The sequence below is a fragment of the Hylaeus anthracinus genome, unplaced genomic scaffold (genome assembly GCF_026225885.1).
Source record: "Hylaeus anthracinus isolate JK02 unplaced genomic scaffold, UHH_iyHylAnth1.0_haploid 5, whole genome shotgun sequence".
Taxonomy (NCBI): Eukaryota; Metazoa; Arthropoda; class Insecta; order Hymenoptera; family Colletidae; genus Hylaeus; species Hylaeus anthracinus.
The window spans coordinates 3,390,952-3,410,926 of NW_026535322.1; the positions used below are offsets into that span (position 1 = coordinate 3,390,952).

Genomic DNA, 19,975 nt, shown 5'->3' on the forward strand with positions numbered 1-19,975 from the left:
ACTAATTTCTAATTTCTCTTCCCTAGTTTTTATTTTTATTGTCCTCTAACTAGGTAACAATTTTGTCCATCTCGAACGAGGTTTTCTTGTACCTAGAACTCGATTGGGAGAAATCTTAGTAATCGAGAAGCGCGACCGGTAATTTTATTTTTTCAGTCGAGTGGATCGATTCGTCGAGACGAAGTTCTATTTTTTATCGGAGGTCTGAAACGCAACTTGGTTTATTTGAAATGTAATCGTCTTACTGGTCTGTCGATAACTCAGCGAGAAAGTTTTCTAAATAGCTCGGAGAGGTCCACTTTGTTACACATTCTGTACGGTAATTTTGTTTTACGGTCGCTCTGGTCATTTCAGTTTGATCTATCATCGGATAAGACGCTCAAGTATTGTTGCACATAAATGTTTTTATTATATATCGCACATTAATATGATATTTTAGAGTTGAATCATATAATTAGATTTATAATTCTAACGGCATACAAACCGTCGCAAAAAAATGTTGTAACTTCGCGTTTGAAAATCTGGCGATTGTCTTAAATTCTTCAGGTTCGCAGGAATATACGGTAGACTCGAAAGTCATAATTCAAGCGATCGCTGCCAGCGGGAAACGGCAAAAATATCGCTGCAGCGCAAACAAACGTTTGCCAGGCCAGACGAGAATATATGTGCAAGGGATGCTCCGCGCTTTCGAGCTTCCAATTTTTTGTTTTGTTTTTTAAAACAATAACAGAGCCGCTTTTAGCTGATAATTAAAAGCAAAGCAAAATGTGTCGAGTGTCGTAGAGCTTAACAACCAAACAGTGCGAGTTTGATCTATCGATGGAAGTGAAAGGAATTTGTTACATGAACTTGAACGAAAATTCACTGAATATTATTATACAACTATGCATTATTTCTTACCACCCAAAATACTACTAAATTTTCTTTAATTATTTCTGTTCTGTAAACTCATTCATTATAAAACGATAAATTAGTTTACCAATATTCTCTATTATCCACGATTGTCTAACGAATGTTTTTTCGCTTCCGTTTTGGGGCACATCGGCACGGTTTGGCGATTAACTCCAAACGACACCCTAGTAATACGTAGAAGCGAGCGATTCTTTTGCGTAACACACGAGTAGGACACGGCCAACACCACAAAGCACTAATTGAACAAATTTCTGTCACTTGTTTTGCACACAGACTCGTCGTCTTACCGATCGCAAGGCGAGTATATAAAAACTGTAATTCAAGACTTTACACGCAACCTTAGTGTCGTCATTCAAGCCCTCTGTCTTGCGATGGCCCCCTTAGTTACTTTAGTTTCCATCCCAACTTAGACTACTGTTTTTCTTCACCCATACCCCTCCCCCACACTCTGCTACCGCCATTGCAAGCTCACCATCACTATCACCGAAACCAAACCCCACCACCCCGTGGCTGATTTACGTCTACTACAGCCTGTACAGGAGCTCTTAATTGCTGCAGGCCCGCCCGATTGTTCTGCGAACTAAGCGTTGCTCATTAAGCTGTTCGGGGAAAGTTTTCCGCCTTCCAACGACGGGTAAACTGACTTCGCGTTGTATTTGAACGTTAAACGCCGCCGTGTGTACCATGGCGTTCAGGCAAGAAAAGCCGAGGGAGGATGATGCCTGGCTAAAATAGACATTAAAGGATGCTCGGACGCGTTATGAAAGTGCCCGTTCAATGACGCAACGGAGTGCCCCTGAACAATTAAGTGGCTCCATTACAGCGTAGATATTTTCGTATCCTCACCAGGGCGCCACGCGAAGCGTTACGCACCGCCTCGAACCGCTCCAGTGGCTTCGAGAATTCAAGTTTTTCCATCCGTGGGTTCGAACGAAAGAAGGTTCAAAAAAAAAAAAAGTTAAGGGCGAATATTAAACTAATTATCGACAAAATAGGGCGGATAAATTAAGAAATTCAGTCTGCAGAATCTTTCTATAAATTTAACTAAAGAATTTTTTAATTCAACGTAACTCAACTGTAGATCAACTTCTATAAATAGGAGCTGGTCAGTCAAAACATATCACAAATAGCTTCTTAAAAGTCGATCAAGTTCACTTATCCCCTGTGATAATTATTCAAATGTGTGCGTGACGCGTCGTTCGGGGCCCCCCTTCGGACGAGCGAGCCATCAGCCATCATCATTAATCCGCAGGAGAGTGTCAGCGCCTTCAACGTCCCCGTGTTAGTCTGAGCGATGAGGATCCAGGCACAGTTAATAAATAATGTATCGTCGCGTCCGTCTTGCAAATATTTAAACAGCGCGATCAAACAATCTAACGAGCGTTAACCTCGGTAGCTGATTCGTCGGATCGCGTGTTTGCCCGATTATAAGCGGGCACCGCGAGCGATTTGCATAATTATGTCCGCTCGTCGCGGGGAGTAATGGCCGATAAATTCAACGACGAACCGCGTGTACCAGTCTAGAGAGAAAGAGAGTGAGTGAGTGAGTGAGTGAGTGAGTGAGAGAGAGCGAGAGAGAGAGAGAGAGAGAGAGAGAGAGAGAGAGAGAGAGAGAGAGAACCGTTTCATTAATTGTACTTAGAGAGTGTTCCCATGGAGAGCGAAGAAGAAAGGGAATTGCATAATCGCCGGACTAACACTGTTATCGTCTTCGTTGCATCAGCTCTTGAGAATCGTTTCAACCCTCCCGTTCGTTACTCCGTGATAATAGCGGTGCCAATCCCCTCCTCAATTTTCTATCGTCGAAGATTCAGGTGCCCTCGTCCACGATCGCGAAAAGCCATGGTGTTTCGCGATCGAGCGATGCGGGCTGACCCTGACTGGCTGATACTACTGCAGCCGAACACCTAGGCCAGGAGAAATTGTCGTTCTGCCAAAGTAGCGGGTTCAAACTACTTCGGTCACGGAATGCTCGTTTCTCTGATATATTTATGGAATAATCTTTTTTCTCATGGATATCTTGGACGTCTTGAAATTTGATTTTTATGTTATTTGTCTGCGTTAAAATATTGTGCGACGGTCAATACAGAAACTAAAAAACACTAGATATACGCTTTCCGAAAGAGCGCAATCAAATCTCTCTACATTGGCAGTACTTTGTAAATATCTTATCGAATATCGAACTACCGATCACGTCCAGTATATTAGTTCCAAAATTGACGTAAAAAATGGCAGTGGCACGCAAGTTTAACGAGACACGGATTCGATTCGCCTATATATTCTCATCGCGGTTAAATCGTCGCCCAAGTAATTCGAAATATATGGTCCAAGTTCCAGGCGGATGTCGTCACTGGCTCCTGAGATACAGAAAATTATGCAAATTAGATGAAATAGGGTAACGATAGCTCGTCCCGTTAAATTTAACGGGGTTGGCGAACTCCGAGCCTAAGCACGGTGTACCAAATAGAAGTGAACGACGTACACTAACTTTGCCTACGACCGCGCGAGCAGTTTCATTCTATTGCGCCGACGAGTAATCATTTCTGAATTGATTAAACCTATGATTAAACCGCGGCTGGTCCCTTTTTCTCTACCGAATCACCAGTCTCGATTTCCAAGCAGGAAGGGGTTCATTAAACAGTGCCCGCTGCTGACGTAACCGTTCGAATTCGCATCGGTCGCAAAACGATTCATTGCGTGCCGCGATTCAGCATCCACCTGGACCTTATCTCTGTCTCGTGCACTGTCATGCAACCTTGTTAAATTGTGTGGATTCATGTGAATGTGTACCCTCCGTCCGTGCCAATTCCAAACTCGCGAAATTGCGGGCTCCGGTGGGTTGCGATTAGTGGTGGGCTCGAGGCGGGATCTAATTGCTTCGAATCGGTGACGTGTCGGAGTAACTTGATACCGGAATACCTTCGAAAGGCTTGGCTGGGCTTGTAAGATATCGGTCAACCTTGGAAGATGTTGCTCAGTCTTGAAAAATATTGATCAGTCTTGACAGAGATTGTTCAGCTTTGAAAGTCTTGAAAGTCTTAGTCAATCTTTGTTTGAATTTTTGAAAGTCATGATCCGTCTTTGTCAGTCTTGACCAAGATTGTTCAGTTTTGAAAGTCTTGATCACTCTTGAACCAGGCTTCAATACTTCGAACTCTCGCCCATCTCTACTTGCGACCCACGTGGAACCACGCCAAAGGTTCTGTCCGATCCATCTTACATCGAATTAAGATCCATCGATTTATTCCGCGTGCTATCGATCCATATTTGATGCGACACCGTATTCACCCTCACCCCGATTTCGCAACGACATTTCACCGATAACGACTCGATGTTTCCCGTTCAGTATCCAAAATTCGAATACTATTTAACGCGAAGTACAGTGTACATTTTGAAAAGTAGCTTGCTCGCGAAGCACTGAGTCGATGCTTGCACAATTCCCAACACACCGCCCGAACATTCGGAACTCATCGTCATAGTATGTAAATATATTTGGTGTAACGCAGATAGGCCGGACATCGCAATAATCGTTAAATTATTCCCTGTAGCACGTTTACGGGCCATTCGAAGCCATCCATGTACACGGAATTGCACCAGGATAACAAATTGGCTCTGTTCTTCAACTCTCTGCAAGAGGAGCAAGCTGGGAAGTACACGTGCAAGGCCACTTACGCTAATTCGGTATTTCTGAACAAGTCTGTGACGATCGACACCATAGGTAAGCCTAAAATCGCATTACAGTAGAGATTATATTTTGTTAGCAATACTCGGGATCAATTCGTGGCGATACGAATGAAAATATCTTTCTTTATTTTCTAATCCGTGACTTCGTTATCGAAACATGAGGAATTCAAATAAAATAGTCCAATAACGATATACTGTGTGCAGAAAAGAGGAGAATAAGGCAGAAGTACGAAGAATAATTTCTGTTTTGTAGTTGCGATCACATGGGACAACGCACCACTCAATCAATACCCTATTCTGGGACAAGACTCCTCTATCCAATGCAAAGTGCATGCAAGGCCTTCGCCCTCCGTTGACTGGCTGTACAACGGTGAATTAATTAAGACGAACGACCACTACATTATTGACACGTATGCGTTGAAGATCAAGAACGTCCAAGAATCTGACGACGGCATCTACACTTGTCGGGCCTCCGTACTGGTTACTGGAGAACTCAAAGAACGACCCATTCGAGTCGAGGTTTGTACTCGACATACTATTCCGCGTTACATACTGCGAATAATTGCGGCGGTATTTATAAATTAAAAAGTTGAAACAGTATCTCCCGTTTGATAAGCGATCGTTAGCAGAAAACTCAAAGTTTTTAACCGTTTACAATGTTAATTAATACTGGTTCATGGAACGCTTTAAACTTTAATTGGTGCTTTCAGCTGCAATTAAAAGTATTCCTCCGCGTTTCTTCTGAAGTTTTAACACTTTCAGACCTGGCGTAAGACTCATACACTACCGACACTATCATTTAAGGCAAATGTCCTTATTTGTGCACGCGAAGAAAGGCCAGTTTTCCTCAAAATCTACACCATTAGTTTAACCCTAAAAAGTAAATTACTTGAGTACAAGAAAAAAAAAAATAAAAATAATTCTTAAATGTTTAATCGTATCAGAAATATTCGTGAAAACTATTCAATAATCAAAACGTATGAATTTCAACAGAATCACTTCAAATGCTAACCGATCATAAATTACATTAATGAAAGCAATGTATTCCTGAGCATAAACAAAATAATCGAAACACCTCAAACACACCTGTTCCATGCCCACGATTAACACACGAGCTCAGCTACAGATTTATATACAACCCCCCGCAAATACGACCACCGAAGACTATAAATTTTAAACCGATAATTTCCAAACCGTCCAAACTATCGCGAATTAGATTACTCACCGAGCGCAACCAGACTTGACAAAATAGATGAAAACAATGTACATAAACAAAATAATCGCAACACCGCGAGGCACACCCGTTCCATCTCCACGATTAACACAGACTCTCCACAGGTTCGACCGCAAATGTGTGTACCAATTACACCGAAATCCTCCCCGTCCCGAATCACCACAGGCGTCAGAAACAGGGTTTGCATTTCATTTAACAGGTCCTCGTGAGACCAACGATCGAAGAGCTCTCCAGTCCCGTGAACATAATCGAAGGGGAAGACGCGAATATACAGTGCAAAGCCCACGGCAAACCGCCGCCAAAGTTCACCTGGGTGAAATCCCTGACGCAGCAGAATCTATCCAACGCGGATCGCTTCGGGGTGGACGCGGATACGGGGGTGTTGACGATCACGAACGTGAATCGCGACGATGCCGGCGAGTACGAGTGCATGGCGACCAACCACGCCGGGACGGCGAAAACGAACATAAGGGTGAACGTGATAGTGAAACCCAAGATCATGGAGTTTTTAAACACCACCATAGTGCAGGGCAAGGAGGCGTCCATCGTTTGCAAAGCTTTCGGTCGACCACCGCCCCAGGTGATGTTCAGGAAGCACACCTCCGACAAGCCCTACGCGATGGGGTTGCAACCCGACGACGACAGGATAACTGTGACCAACGTCGCCGACGACATGACCGGGGAGACCGTGGGAATGCTGACGATTCAGGAGACTCTGAGATCAAACGATGGTTTGTACGAGTGCATCGCCGAGAATACCGGCGGCGAGGCGCGCAGAAACGGTCATCTGACGGTCGAGTTCCCACCTTCGTTCGCTTCCATGTCAAACATGACCGTCTGGTCCTGGGAGCAGAGGCAAGTGAACATCAGCTGCACTGCCGAGAGCATACCCAACGCAACCATTCGCTGGACGATGCACGGCGATCATCCGGTCAACGACGACACGATGATCACGCAGCTGGGTCAGGGACCGATCTCCACTCTGATGATCGTGCCTCTGGATAGACGGTACTACACCACCTACAAATGTATCGCCTCGAATCCTCACGGCACCAAGGAGCATGGCATCGAGCTCAGGGAGGCCACCAGGCCTGGCGAAGTGATGCAGGCGAGAATGGTCGAGATCACCGCCACTACCATCAGGTTTGATCTGATGCCACCATCCACGCACCCCGAACTACCCGTGCGAACGATCACTGTCCAGTACAAGGAGGGCTTGCAGACTTGGACGGAGGCTAGGAACAAAACATGGTCCGTTGGTACGTGTTGAATCGATACTTAACTCACGAAGGGTTAATACAATTCTCAAGTAACGGAATATTTGGCTAAACAGTTTTCAAGTTGAGAAGTGCGATAAAATAATGTACATCGTTTCCTAAAATTCCCTTTATAATATAAATTCAAATAAATATTGAAAAAAGTTTTTTCCTTTTTTGGAAAGTTATTTATAAATATAAAAAGTTACGACTATACAAAATGCTTTGACACTCAAATTTTTGAGATTTTTCAAAAAGCGGAGGTAACCGTTTTTGTGCAGTGAACGATTCAAATGTTAAACTATCTAATCTTCGACGTTCTCGAGACAAAATTTTAACTCGATAGAAATTTTCTACTGGTTTTCATCTGGCAACCAACGTGTCAATTTAACTCCCCGTTTCTCGATCGTGTTCGTCTTCTTGGCTTTCCAGGGAAGAGATTAAAGATCGAATCCACCTTTTAGATTCCCTGTACGTGATCGAGGGCCTCGAGCCGCAGACCCAGTACGAGTTCCGTTTCGCGGCGAGGAACGAGGTGGGTTTGGGCAACTGGGGAGCGCAACTGCGCGAGATGACACCGGGCAAGACGTTCCCCAACGAGCCGAAGATAATAAGGTCGAGCACCGGGGAGTACGAGGTATCCAAGTTCAACGACCAATACCAGTTGTCGTGGCTGGTGCCAGCCGACAACGGCGAGCCGATCGACATGTATGAGATCAAGTATTGTCAAATAAAGTACGTGTCTGACGATTGGGAGTTGCTGGAGAACACCTGTCAAACGGAGAAGCTGAAGACGCAGGGAAGGACGAGGCACTATTTGAAACACCTGAACCCGGACACGTACTACAAAGTGGAACTGAGGGCGCACAACGCGATGGGTTACAGCAAACCCGGATCAGCGAAGTTTAAGACTGCAAGAGGTAAGTGTCCTTAAACGCATTCACCTTAGCACGTGGAAACGTGCCTTCCGGTGTTTCATTTGCCGTAATTCGTTTTATTTTTCCTCTCATCTTCAGCGACATATTCGGTGTCGATATTAGTGCCCTTTTTCAAATCGTATCGTAATTCTCTTTCAAATCATATATATTATATATATATGTGCACGAGGCTATTGCACCGATTGACATTCTGTTTTTTTTTTTAAATACGTATTTATATATTTTTTTTATTTTTTTTTTTTTTTTTACTTGATGAGAGAGACCGTTTAATTACTTCGCCTCTGTTTTGTTCACTCAAGGAGGAGGGAAAAGGGTCATTGAGGTATTCCGATGTGTTCGGTTGCGTTGTCGATTTGTCGATGAATCTAAGGCTGGGTCTTTCAGGACCCGAACTTCAGATAATAATTACGTCGAGTGAGAACAAGTTAGCAGTTATACTAAATACACTAGAAGGTGTTTCATAGTGGTACACTAGAAGAAGAAACGATTCTACGTGTTTTACTTTTTTTTCGTATCTAGTACACAAAAGTAGAAAAATTTCCATGGGAGAATTGAGTCTATAGATACCATCTCCGATATTGTATAAATTCATTGAAGAAATCATTCATTTCGAATCATTTAGTAAAAAATTTCTAACGAAACGACCCAGCCTTAGCCGTCCTTGGTAACCAGAGATTCCTCAGTCCCCTTGACCCTTGTAGACAAAAGCGATTTAGACGAACTGTCCCGTTAGCCACTCGATGGGCATATCAATTAGGCATTAGATACCTCTCCCCCTTTCAACCATGTTCGTGACACATAAAACGATCCTTTCTACAAGTCACTTTTTATCATTCAGAATCTACGGGCCTCAATCTGGACTACAATATAATTACTTCCGCTGGAGGTACTCCCAAGCTCGCCGTGACCGCCATTGCTACAGCAATAACGATTCTATCCCTAGCCATTTAAAACAGAAAAAGCAAAAAAAAGAAAGAAAGAAAGAAACGAGAAAACACATGAACGAACTGTTCGCGCCTCTTATCTTTCCGTTTAAATGTACACGTTAGAAGTGGTATTATGCGAATCATACGTTTCCGGGGGAGTACACCAGAGACACACACGAGCACGATGGACGATAAAAAAAAAAAAAAAAAAAAAGAAACGAACACTTCTCGTGTGTATAAGTTTTCTCCGTGTACATCGAGTTTTTTGCCTGATTACGACGCGTTATCGTCCAGATCGCGCGTCGCGTGAAAATAAAGAAATCGGCGAACAATCGTACACCGCGCGGTTCACGATTGTGAAGCGAGGGGGTGCTCGCTTCTAGACCGGTGCACAACATTCCTGAGGTGAAGAGAACGCTTTTTTTTTTCTCTCTCGTTTAGAGGATAAGTGGGTTCGTGTAAAACTAGTGAGAAAGAGAAGTGAGACGAAAACCCGGAGCGAGATGTGTATTTATATAAATGGTACCTTGTTGAAAACTGCTCACCGTTAGCAAACGTACTGGTACGTTTTCTTTATTTTTCTTTTTTTTTTTCTTTCTTACGTTTGTTCTCGTATTCACGCCAAGAACAAGCACTTGCTGGTTCTTTCGATGATTCGCGCGTGTTCAGAGTTGATCTGACCGCGGATGGTCGAGTCGATCAGGTCGACAACGTCTTCGCAGGAAAAGACGAGCGAGCGTGAAAGGAACAACGTTCGAACACCAGTACCAGAATTATATTTAACATCGTCGATTCGTCGCGTATTCGATCGCGAGAAAAACGGACGACGGCGATTCGGATCGTCGCGAACGAGCCTCCGTTTTCGTTGACGCGCGGCTCGATGGCGATGCTGTTCTTCCCTTTTTGTATGATAATGTGCTTCCATTCGAGGAGTTCGTTGTTGTACGATTATCATTGGTGGGGGAGGGGAATTCCTCCGAGGAGTGGACTCGGTTCAAGTGGTTCTGTCTGTGTAGTTGGATCAGAAGTGGCCAAGTCCGGTCTGTAGAATATATCAGTATTTCGGGAGGAAAAACTCTGGAAGTTACAAGGGACGCGACGCTAGCGCCACGTACGATAGCGTCTCGACTCTCATAACTTCCAGAGCTTCATCTCTGCGAGGTCTCTGAACATCCAATTCCAATAAATCGATTAAAATATTATTTTTGGTAGTTATTTCCCGTTTCTATCTGAAATAAAATTAGCCCAGGCGTGGATAGAGTATCGTTTGAGGCGGGCGATCGCCTCGGAGGCGTTCTCCTCGACAGCCAATGATCCATTTTAGCGTACAGTGAGAGGCTTCGCGGGCCTAATACTTACTGCCTTGAATTTGCCAAATGCGTAGTGCTAGAAACGCGGAGAGTGCGTCGTCGACCTATCGACGACGATGAGGGTGGAACGCGCGTACAATTTCTGTTCTCGAGGGAGGGTGCAAGAGACGAGGTTCGGAGACTTCTGTATTAATTCCGAGGGAATTTCCCGACCTCGCGCCACTGTGGCGGAAGTACAAATATTTTTGGAGGGAAATTTTCACGCGGTCCGATCTCGTGACGATGGAGAACACACCGCGCGCATCCAGAGGAGATCGGAAACGAGGGGTTGGAAAATATGGTACCTTTTAGAAATTATGTTTGAAGTCGAGGTTGGAATTTTATGGAATGTCTACCTATTAACAAGAAGCGAACATAGTAAACTGCAAACCTACGAAATTTTGATAGAAAATTTTGATTCGTTCAAAAGTTGTAGGCAATTGTGTGGAGTACCGTGGAGTTCACTTTTGCCTGGACTGGTCGAGAAGCAATATTATAATATAGTATATATAACAGTTCAAGGTAGTAGACGAACATTTCATAAAATTGCATACCCATCTGCAAATACAATTTCCAAAATCTAGCTAATTTTTCAGCCGATCATCCCATCGTAACCCCTTAAAACAGTGATTCTTAACCACTGAGATCACGGCGTTCGTCGATAGATCAGATTAGATTCTATTTGATAAAAGATGCACAATTTTGAAAGAGAAATGTCCAATTATGTTGGGTGTAACTCGTGCAGCGAACCCAGATTCTCCTTCTAAATTGTCCACGCGAGTCTCGAAAGGTTAAGAATCATCGTTTTGAATCCGACACACCTCGAATTTTCCCATTCCGCGAGAAAATCCGTTTTCGTCCGAGCTTGGACAGCCCTGAGGCCCGTGCAGGGTGCCCTGCCCGCGGGTCCGCAATCGATTCTCGTTTTCTTTCGGGCGCGAGTCGACGTTCGCGGACACGTCTCGACATCCGCGACGCGTTTAGAGCCAAAGAACCGCAGATACTTAAATCAACGCTTCTCGTGTTCAACGCGAAACCCGCTGTTTGCTCGCGAGGATAAGATTCCACGTGACACGATCCCCGAGGGTAGCGAGAGGATCTCGGAGAGAGCGATATCTGCACGAACGGGGGAGCACGCCGATTTAACCATATTATAGATTGCGCATCAATTAGTGTTTAGTATTATTAATTCTTTTATTTTTTTTTTTGGGTTCACTTCGGCCGATCGCATACGATTTTTTTTCTCTCTTCTTGTCTACTTTTTGTGCGTTGTGTTATATTTTTTTTTGTTTTTTTTTTTTTTTTTTTTTTTTTAAAAAAAAAAATTTTTTTTTTTTTTTTTTTTTTTTTTGCAACTTTCGTTATTTGGGGTTAAAGTTTTATTACTGAGTCATCGGTTAGTCCTGCTTGATTAGCTCTTGGACCATACGTGTTTTAGTGCGCATGATGTGTGTTATGATTACGATTACTATTATTATTACTATTATTAGTGTTAGCGTTACGATTACTTTTACCGTTACTGCTACGATTATTATATTATTACGGCGTACACGACAGGGATGGGCGGTGTTTTGTATCGCGAAAAGTATTCGACGTGTACCTCGCTAATTTGTACTCTGTCGAACGATTCGAAGCAACCTGAACGATAAAATACTTTTTCTATAAATTTATAAACTTTGTACACTTTTTACGAAACCTTTACATAGTTCGTTATTTGTAAGCGATTTATAGATTTATACAACCTTCGTGGATACTTTGGTTGTACTTCTGGAAGTTTGGTTGTTCGTTTACTTGTACGCACAAAATTTGCTTACGGAAAGACTTACAAAAAAATTGACGAATAATACTCATATAAGTTTCTATTATACAAAACACGAAGAACAAACGCAACACTCATACCACATACACATGAATATATATTTGATTCCTACAGAGTACAATATACCAGGTACGTGTTATAAACATTGGATATATACATTCAATATCTCCAGCATTCCTCAATAACAAAAACGATTCGAACATGTCCGTCCCTGCTGTACATTGCTGCTACCGTCTACTATAATTATTATTGTTATTATTATTATTATTATTATTATTATTATTATTATTATTATTATTACTATTATTATTATTATTGTTATTATTATTATTATTATCATTATTATTATCATCATCATTAGCGTCACTAATATTATATCTCGAATCGAACACTGATCACCTATTGTACATCGTACCGTCATTACCATTAGTATTATCGGTATCCGTCGCGAGTGTTGCTGATTTTCGTTAGGGACGTGAAAACCCGACGATAGGTGCTCCCGGCGTCGCGACGGCTCGAAGTTTCCGGACGACTCCGTCGTGTGAGATAATAACACGAAGCAAAATCACGCAACCCGTACTTGTCAACGTCGAATCGATCGACCAACCCAGAGAGCCAATCGTCCCAACGAATGCGACGGGTTCGTCGAACTTCGATCCGTCTCGTTTCGCTCACTTGCCTGGGTTCTTCTTAGATGTTAGATTATATCGCATGGCATGCGCTTGTATCGTTTCAGTTTCACTCCACTCCCAACCCTTTCCCTTTCCACCTTTTCATCCCTCGTCACTTTTCGCGTATCCAATTAGCGCCGTTCGCCAGCGTTTCGTTGGGCGAGACTTCTTCATTCCATCGAGAACACCGTAACTTTTCTTTTCTTGTATACCCGTGTCGAGAGGATTCCGTGATCGGTTTTATGTGTATGGTGTAAACGTTTAGACGAGTCCGTGTGTGTTTAGGTGTAGCGCAAATTGTGAGTACCGAGGCTGCGCGACCGTTCGACACGTGACGACGGGCGTCATCGTGATCGTCGAGGATCCCGAGGGTTACGGTTTCCAGGTTGCGTTTGTAATTTGCAATTGATAGGCTAGGTACCCTCTGAAAGGGTGTTCGGTTAGAGTGGAACCTTTAGAATAAGGATGCTGATCGGTCCATACCGATCTTCGTGTGAGGTCACCTGGAGGCAGGAGGTGGCTGTCGGGTGTTGATCTTTGAGTGTTGAATTTTAAGATAAAAGTGAATTTTACACCAGGTTTTTTTACGCCCTGTGCAATCCATCAGCCCTTCCGCGACAGAGTGATGCAAGAATCTCGATATTCTACGAATATAAATAGCGTTTCGTAGGTTAACAGTCGCGTGTTGAACGCTCGTCCAGTCTCGCGTTTAGATTCATGTAAACGACCCAGACAGTTGTGTCTCGTGTATATTGTGACTCGGCCTTGTGGACAAAGATGCAAACGTAGTATGGCTTTATCGTTAAACGATCGACGACGATTCGTTCACGACGAGCGAGGAATGCGTGTATCATGTATATTATAGAAAATCAGTAAGCCAAGGAATCTCATAAAAATCGTTCAGAATCGAAAGTAGTCGATAACCGAAGAGCCTCCGCTGTGCGATGAAAAAATTCCGTGGTTCCGAAGGAGGCAGCAGGAAAGTTCGTTTCGAGCCCTCCTCCGTCAGGATGGAAATGGGAATTTAAAAGTCTTTTCGATCGCGTGAACCACGGAACGTAGGATTACTGTCGGCGTTAGAGTAATGCAACGTTGCGTTTGTAAGAATTGGAAAATAAATATTTATTGGAAAATGGTTCGGGAACGCTTCCATTCGTCCTGATACTGTCTAGACTCTGTAAATACCGCGCAATGTATGTTAATTCTGCCATGAAAGGAGGCGACCATCTTGGAGACCAAACACCACTATCGTACACATACAACATGAGATGACGATTCGTTTCTCATTTCGTTTAACACGTTGACTGTCAATTTTCCATATCTAGGAATTCTCAATGTTTGTCCTTTTAATATGAAACGTATAAGTCTTGAATAATTGATCGACAGACTCGTATGTTTAAAGATCGTGTCACCCGTGGCAGTCAAAGCGTTAATTCGGCAACATGAAATGCAAAGTAAACGTGAATATCCAACAGAAATATATGTCACATTCCAACCATTGAATACATAAACACCAGATTCTCTTTTTATGTGGTACTACTTTTATACATACCTTGGCTCTATTATACATGAATACTTATAGGACCGACTGTATCTATTGGCTAAATTATGTGTAAAAACCTATCCATCCTTTCATGCCAGTTTTCCACCATGCGGATTTCTATAGAAAATAATAAGAAGAGAATCAGGTGTCTATAGTATTTAATCTGTACTTTAATTACAAAATCACTGACAATGGCACCCCAAACCCCGACGTCGCTACCCAGCCACTGTAAAGTCGGGCACGAACTTCCGTTGAACGTCAGGGGGGTGCACGGAAACCATTGGAGAGCGAAGAGAGAGCGAAAGAGAGAGTAGTTTCCTTGGAGGCTGCCTTTGAGCAGGGATCGGCCGAAAAGCGTGCTCGTCGACGCGAAACGCTTCACGCCTACGAGACAATAGCCCGAGAAGAGAGGCAGCGACGAAAACGAGCCCAGAAACGTCGCGCGAAATCGTTTCTGTCCACGTGGAACCCTTTTCTTGCTCGTATCGATCTTCGCGAAGCCCGTTTGAACGAGAGCCAGGGACTGGGAGGGAAGAGGGAACACGTCCGTCGAAGCGAGCCCTCTTAATTTGTACCGCGTCTGCAACGTCCACGGGACTTGGTCAGAATGGGATTCGATTCAACCGTGTCCTAATACAATTTCGTCGAAGTTAAATCGCTTTGGGATGAGAATCGACGCCGGGGAACGCTCTGACAGCGAGAACCCTCTCGTTTCTCTTTTTATTCAATTTTTTCTTTTCGCGCACCGCGTCACCGTGGACGTTTCACGTGAAATTGCGCGATCGTTGATGAAGACTGGACCACAGAGAGCCAGGAATCGTTGCTCGAGGCCGGAGCAAAAAAGTAAAAGTATTTTCTACCGTTCGACGGTCGAAAGATGCACTTGGGGGCAACGTGGCTACAATTGAAAGCTCATAAATTCGTCTCCATTTAAGCTACGTCAACAGAGCTTTACTTTACTACATTAAAAGGTTGAATGTGGATTAGACTTAACCATTCCAACACTGAAGTTCGTTCTAAATACCATGGTATACCCCGAGTAACTATATTTATTACAATATTTGTCGATGGATTGTCCGCGTCGAATACTCAGGGGACGGTAAACTATCACAGCACAGTGCCATGTTTGTTTTGCCCCGCCTATTCGCGTCAGTCTGTGGTGCCTCGGGGCACATCGGGTCCCAGGGAAGGTCGAGGACCATAGAAAGCAGATTTCGAGATTAATCGCTGAAACTACGGGATAATGGTTCGCCTCTAACGCAATTAAAACTCTCGAGGCTGGTGTCTCGTCGTCGTACAGGAACTTATAATAGCAAGACTCCGCGAAGTGCAAGCTGCTCTCTTCTTCGGACCTCTCTCTCTCTCTCTCTTTCTCTCTCGCTCCATTTCGCGCGGGGGATGCAATTTTGCAAGTTAAAACGAACTCCACCGCGAAACTGAATCGGGAGAGATCAGGAACCAGCGCCGACGGAATAATTCCGCGGGGGATGCAAATGAGCTGCTGGAAGGGAAGCGCCACTGTGCATCTTAGCTCGCTTCTCGGACGCGTTCCTTAAGAATCCTGGACTAAAGCGTCGGTGCAATTGGTACAGCGTGAATTTGTTGTTGAAATACTAGTGGATAAAAGCAGTACATGGATCTAACGACAGATACTCGGTAAACACTTTCCTGGACTAGAGTAATCCAATACTATTATTTTTAATTCACGATACGTAGAAGATAGGTCACCAAAAAAATTAACGCCAATATCTCCTATGGTAGCCAACGCGACTTCCGTTTGATAAGAGTCGCTGTACCGGACGCCTTCGTCCAGCAACGTGGACCAAAGATGCTAATGACCGTAAGATCAATCCCAGGAATCCTAAACAGAGCCCCCCGTTATAAATAGAAGACGCAGTTCCGGAGAACAGAGGGAGAAAGAACGACACGAAGAGGGAACTGGAGTTCGCGGTAGCTCGCGATATGAAGTGCAGCGTGCAATGTTGAGAACCGTGAATCTATTTTCGTGGATAGGAGGCAAGGGAAAGAGGACGTGTAGCATTCACCGCGACTTTTCAAGCCTGGTGCATCCATAAGGCGCGATAACGCAATCGTGCCTCAAATGGTATACGAGTTTATACGGCCTTCCTCAATTCTTGGTACTGGCGCCAAAACCCTTCTTCTTTTGTGCATACCGGGTGTATTCCAAAAAAAGGAGCGGTCGAACTCGATTGGTCTTGTTCGCTACATCGCAGGGCATCGAAACAATAGATGAAAGTAAAATTTTTGCCCGCTACCATTATAGTTTCGCAGATATATTTTCGAAGATCTTTTCATCCCCTACAATTTCATTTCAATTTTCTGCTCGCGAGAGGTGTGAGTTCGATTCGATTCACGAATTCCAGGTCATTTTCTTTACTTCGAACCCGATCCACCTCGACTATGACGTCCAAATAGGAACAATAGGCATTCCCGTCAAGTTCCAACGGAAGCCATTTTCCATCGGCCGGGAAAATTGTTTTCCACGGTCCATTCTCGTTCTCATCGTCGGTACAGAATCGTCGAATGAAAATAGAGAACTCAGTGAATGGTAAAAATGACAGAAAATTAAAAGGGAGCGCGAAATTTCCGAGCATTAACGTTGGGCACTACGTTTTCACCAGCTAGTTATTCCCGCTAAAAGCCAAAAGAGAAGTCTGCCTCTCTCTTTGTCTCATCCGACGGTTCTACAATTACAAACGCTACAATTCCCTGACGCGCGTAGAATCGTTCCTTAACATTCGTTACCGCCCCCGCAGGTCGTTTCCATTTTCGCGTCCGAAATTTTTCTGCTTTCTCGTTCGTTACCTCCCTTCTCCATCGACGGGGTCGTTTTTCAATCCTCCGCGTCGTTTCACGTCTGGATAATTTTCCCTTCGTCGACTGCTCCCTGGAAGAGCGTCTCTGGCCACGTAACACAGGGTGTAATAATGAGGAGGATAAGTGGTTTGGATAATTTTTAATCGTGCTCGTATAGTTTAAATAACACAGTGTCGCTGGAGTCATGTCAGGTACACTCAAAGGTAGTCGTTGGTCCTCTACGAAAAGGGAAATTATCAATTTCACGTGATATGATAGTAGGAGCAATAATGCGAAGGTTTTTACTGTTAATTAGAAATCGCAACATTAATTGCGTGGAAATTTATTTTATTCTAATGTGGTAGCGTGATGGATAAAATTATAAAATGGAGGAAGAGTATCGGAGTGGCTCGAAATAACTTTTTTATTTTTATGTTTGCACTTTTCCTCCTAGAATTTAAAAATGGTAATTTCCTTTTCGAAGAACCAACCCAGTTGAGCATGTTTAGATACGATACGAATCCGTGTCCGTGTCGTATTAAATAAGTAAAATGGCGGAAGCACGATCCTGTCAATTGCAGCGCTCGAGTAGGACATACTTTTCTCATTTTTCTTCTACCCTTGACGACGACGCGAATAATGATCGCCACTACAATTTACGGATACGTTCTCTCGTTTTTTTCACCGTATTACCATCCGCGATGCGTACCCGAGTTAACGAGAATGGGAATGTAAGAAACGAAAGCGCGAAACTCTCGAGCACAAAAGCGCGTGCTGCGTCTTTCATTCGGTTTTCACGGGAGGCAAGATGGAGAAATAAAAAAAAACACACACACACACACACACCAAAAAAATATACACGAAAGAAAGGAGAACACGCGGGGAATTAGGCGTGTTCGAAGCCGTTCTACCGCGAGTAATTTTCCGACGAGTACACGTACTCGAGCATCACTTATGTCTGTATACAATATACATGTATGTGTACGAACGTATATACGTATGTCACGTTCGCTACCACCATTCAATTGGAAAACCGTCTGTCAAGGTTTGCAGTAACTATATTCGACTTTCAAATTTCGTCAAGATACGTCGTAGTACCGATGCCTGCCAATCCATCAAAAACCAGAAAATTCGTTAATATTTCATTGCAAACGAGTGATTGTGTCAGCTAACGATACTTTTTCATTTTCACTGTTAAAAAGTAACGAGAAAAGTTCGTGTTCGGAGCAACTTCCAATGAGGCATAGGTAACTTTAATCGAACAGATTATAAATATAAAATCTATTTACCTCGTATCCTCCATTAAATATCTCTATCCAAATACAAATTTACCCAATGTTTGGTCTGGGCTTCACGTCTCACTCGTTTATACAGACATAAAAGTAAGAAATCATCGCTGGGTAGCGAACGTGGTATATTTTAATTATATATATATAGGGAGAGATAGCATTTACACGCGTGCAAGGATTCATGTGCTAGCCTTAGTGCCTAATATTCGTATTTATGAAGCGGGTGGACGCAACGGTTCCCCCTCACGTGGAACACTTATTGTAAATATGAGTACGGAAATATATATGTGAGTGTTCAAGGAATATCAGACCAATGAATCCGTCGATGGAGAAGCCATCGTCAAATCGTATCCGCTGCCGCGATTTCGAGCCGAGATTATCAAACGGGCTGCAACTTGAGAGGATGATCCTTGGCAGAATTAATCACGACCAGAATTTCTGGCGCGGCGTTGTTTAACGAGGATATGCGACTCGCGGATCGTTAATCGCGGGCGACTTAACCCCTTGACGCGTTCATTATTCACGAATGAATTTTGTATTCGCACCAAATCGAAGCTTAGGATTAGCGTTGCCAGTAATGCGGGTGAATCGTAGGTCAGTCTTAAAGGCGATGGGAAGGATGACTCGCACTTTCATTTCTACATACTCTATTTTGTTTGGATACTGTTACTTTTGTATCATAAATTGTACAGCGTTTACCTCGTCCGTATTAAGTTTATTTTCGAGAGAAGTTAGCCATCTAGTGGTCCAAGTTATACTTCAAGATCGAAACAAACTTAGTAGCGGTCTGAATTGTAATTGAAGATGAAAAGGAACCTAATAGCGAGAGAAGGTACACACGTAACGACCTAAATGGGAACTAAACGTGCAATATACTTGGCAAGATAAGGTACCATCAACCGAACGTCCACTTCGACGGCTAGAGTGATCAACTAAGAACCTACGCAACGGATGTTACATCGAAACACTACATTTATACAAAAACACCACTTTCTTTTGCGACAATCAAAACACAGACGCGAGCGTGAAGGGGTTAAGGTCCAATCGAAAAACGCGGAACGGACACATCGACTTGAGATGGTTTCTCCCTCGGCCGTCTCGTTCATTTTCCGTCTCACCTATTTTTTAAAAAAAAAAGAAAAAAAATATGAGAAAACACTCGACAAGATAGGACACGCTCCAAAAGAAAACGGTAAATATGCTCAGCACATCAGAAGAAAACGGCCGGTGTAATGTGTATCATACAATTTGCTAAGTATATCGTAGTAGTCCCTGTTGACTTTAAGCAAAAGAGCGAGCGAGCGAGAGCGAGAAAGTGAGAAAGAGTGAGAGAGAGCGAGCAAGAGGCAATCAGTGAAAAGGCTTTCTGTGTGAAGGTAGCACATTTAGATTAGCGATGCGTAGAAGACTAACCATCGGGAGAGAAAGGTAGCGAATGAGCTTTCGTCCCCCTTCCTTGAGCTTTCTCGGCACCCTTCATCTGCTCTCTGCAGACGAAGGTTAGCTCCTCTGTCGCTTCTGTGTACGCTAACTACTT

At 43.5% G+C, this 19,975-nt stretch overlaps 2 protein-coding genes across 7 annotated transcripts in view; both read left to right on the forward strand.

Moving 5' to 3' along the window:
* The window catches only part of LOC128895799 (uncharacterized), a 193,110-nt gene that overhangs the window by 112,078 nt on the left and 61,057 nt on the right, over positions 1 to 19,975 (forward strand). The gene's annotated exons all lie outside the window — the stretch shown is intronic.
* The window catches only part of LOC128895317 (fasciclin-2), a 107,075-nt gene that overhangs the window by 80,564 nt on the left and 6,536 nt on the right, over positions 1 to 19,975 (forward strand). For 4 of the 6 annotated variants that reach the window (XM_054157814.1, XM_054157815.1, XM_054157812.1 and 1 more), the window contains exons 3-7: positions 1,186 to 1,209; positions 4,461 to 4,630; positions 4,850 to 5,115; positions 6,030 to 7,089; positions 7,551 to 8,006. In XM_054157814.1, coding sequence (XP_054013789.1) covers positions 1,186 to 1,209; positions 4,461 to 4,630; positions 4,850 to 5,115; positions 6,030 to 7,089; positions 7,551 to 8,006 — 1,976 coding nt within the window. Of the gene's footprint in view, positions 1 to 1,185; positions 1,210 to 4,460; positions 4,631 to 4,849; positions 5,116 to 6,029; positions 7,090 to 7,550; positions 8,007 to 8,862; positions 17,988 to 19,975 lie in introns of those variants that run through there. The other 2 variants (XM_054157817.1, XM_054157813.1) reach the window with 2 other exon arrangements.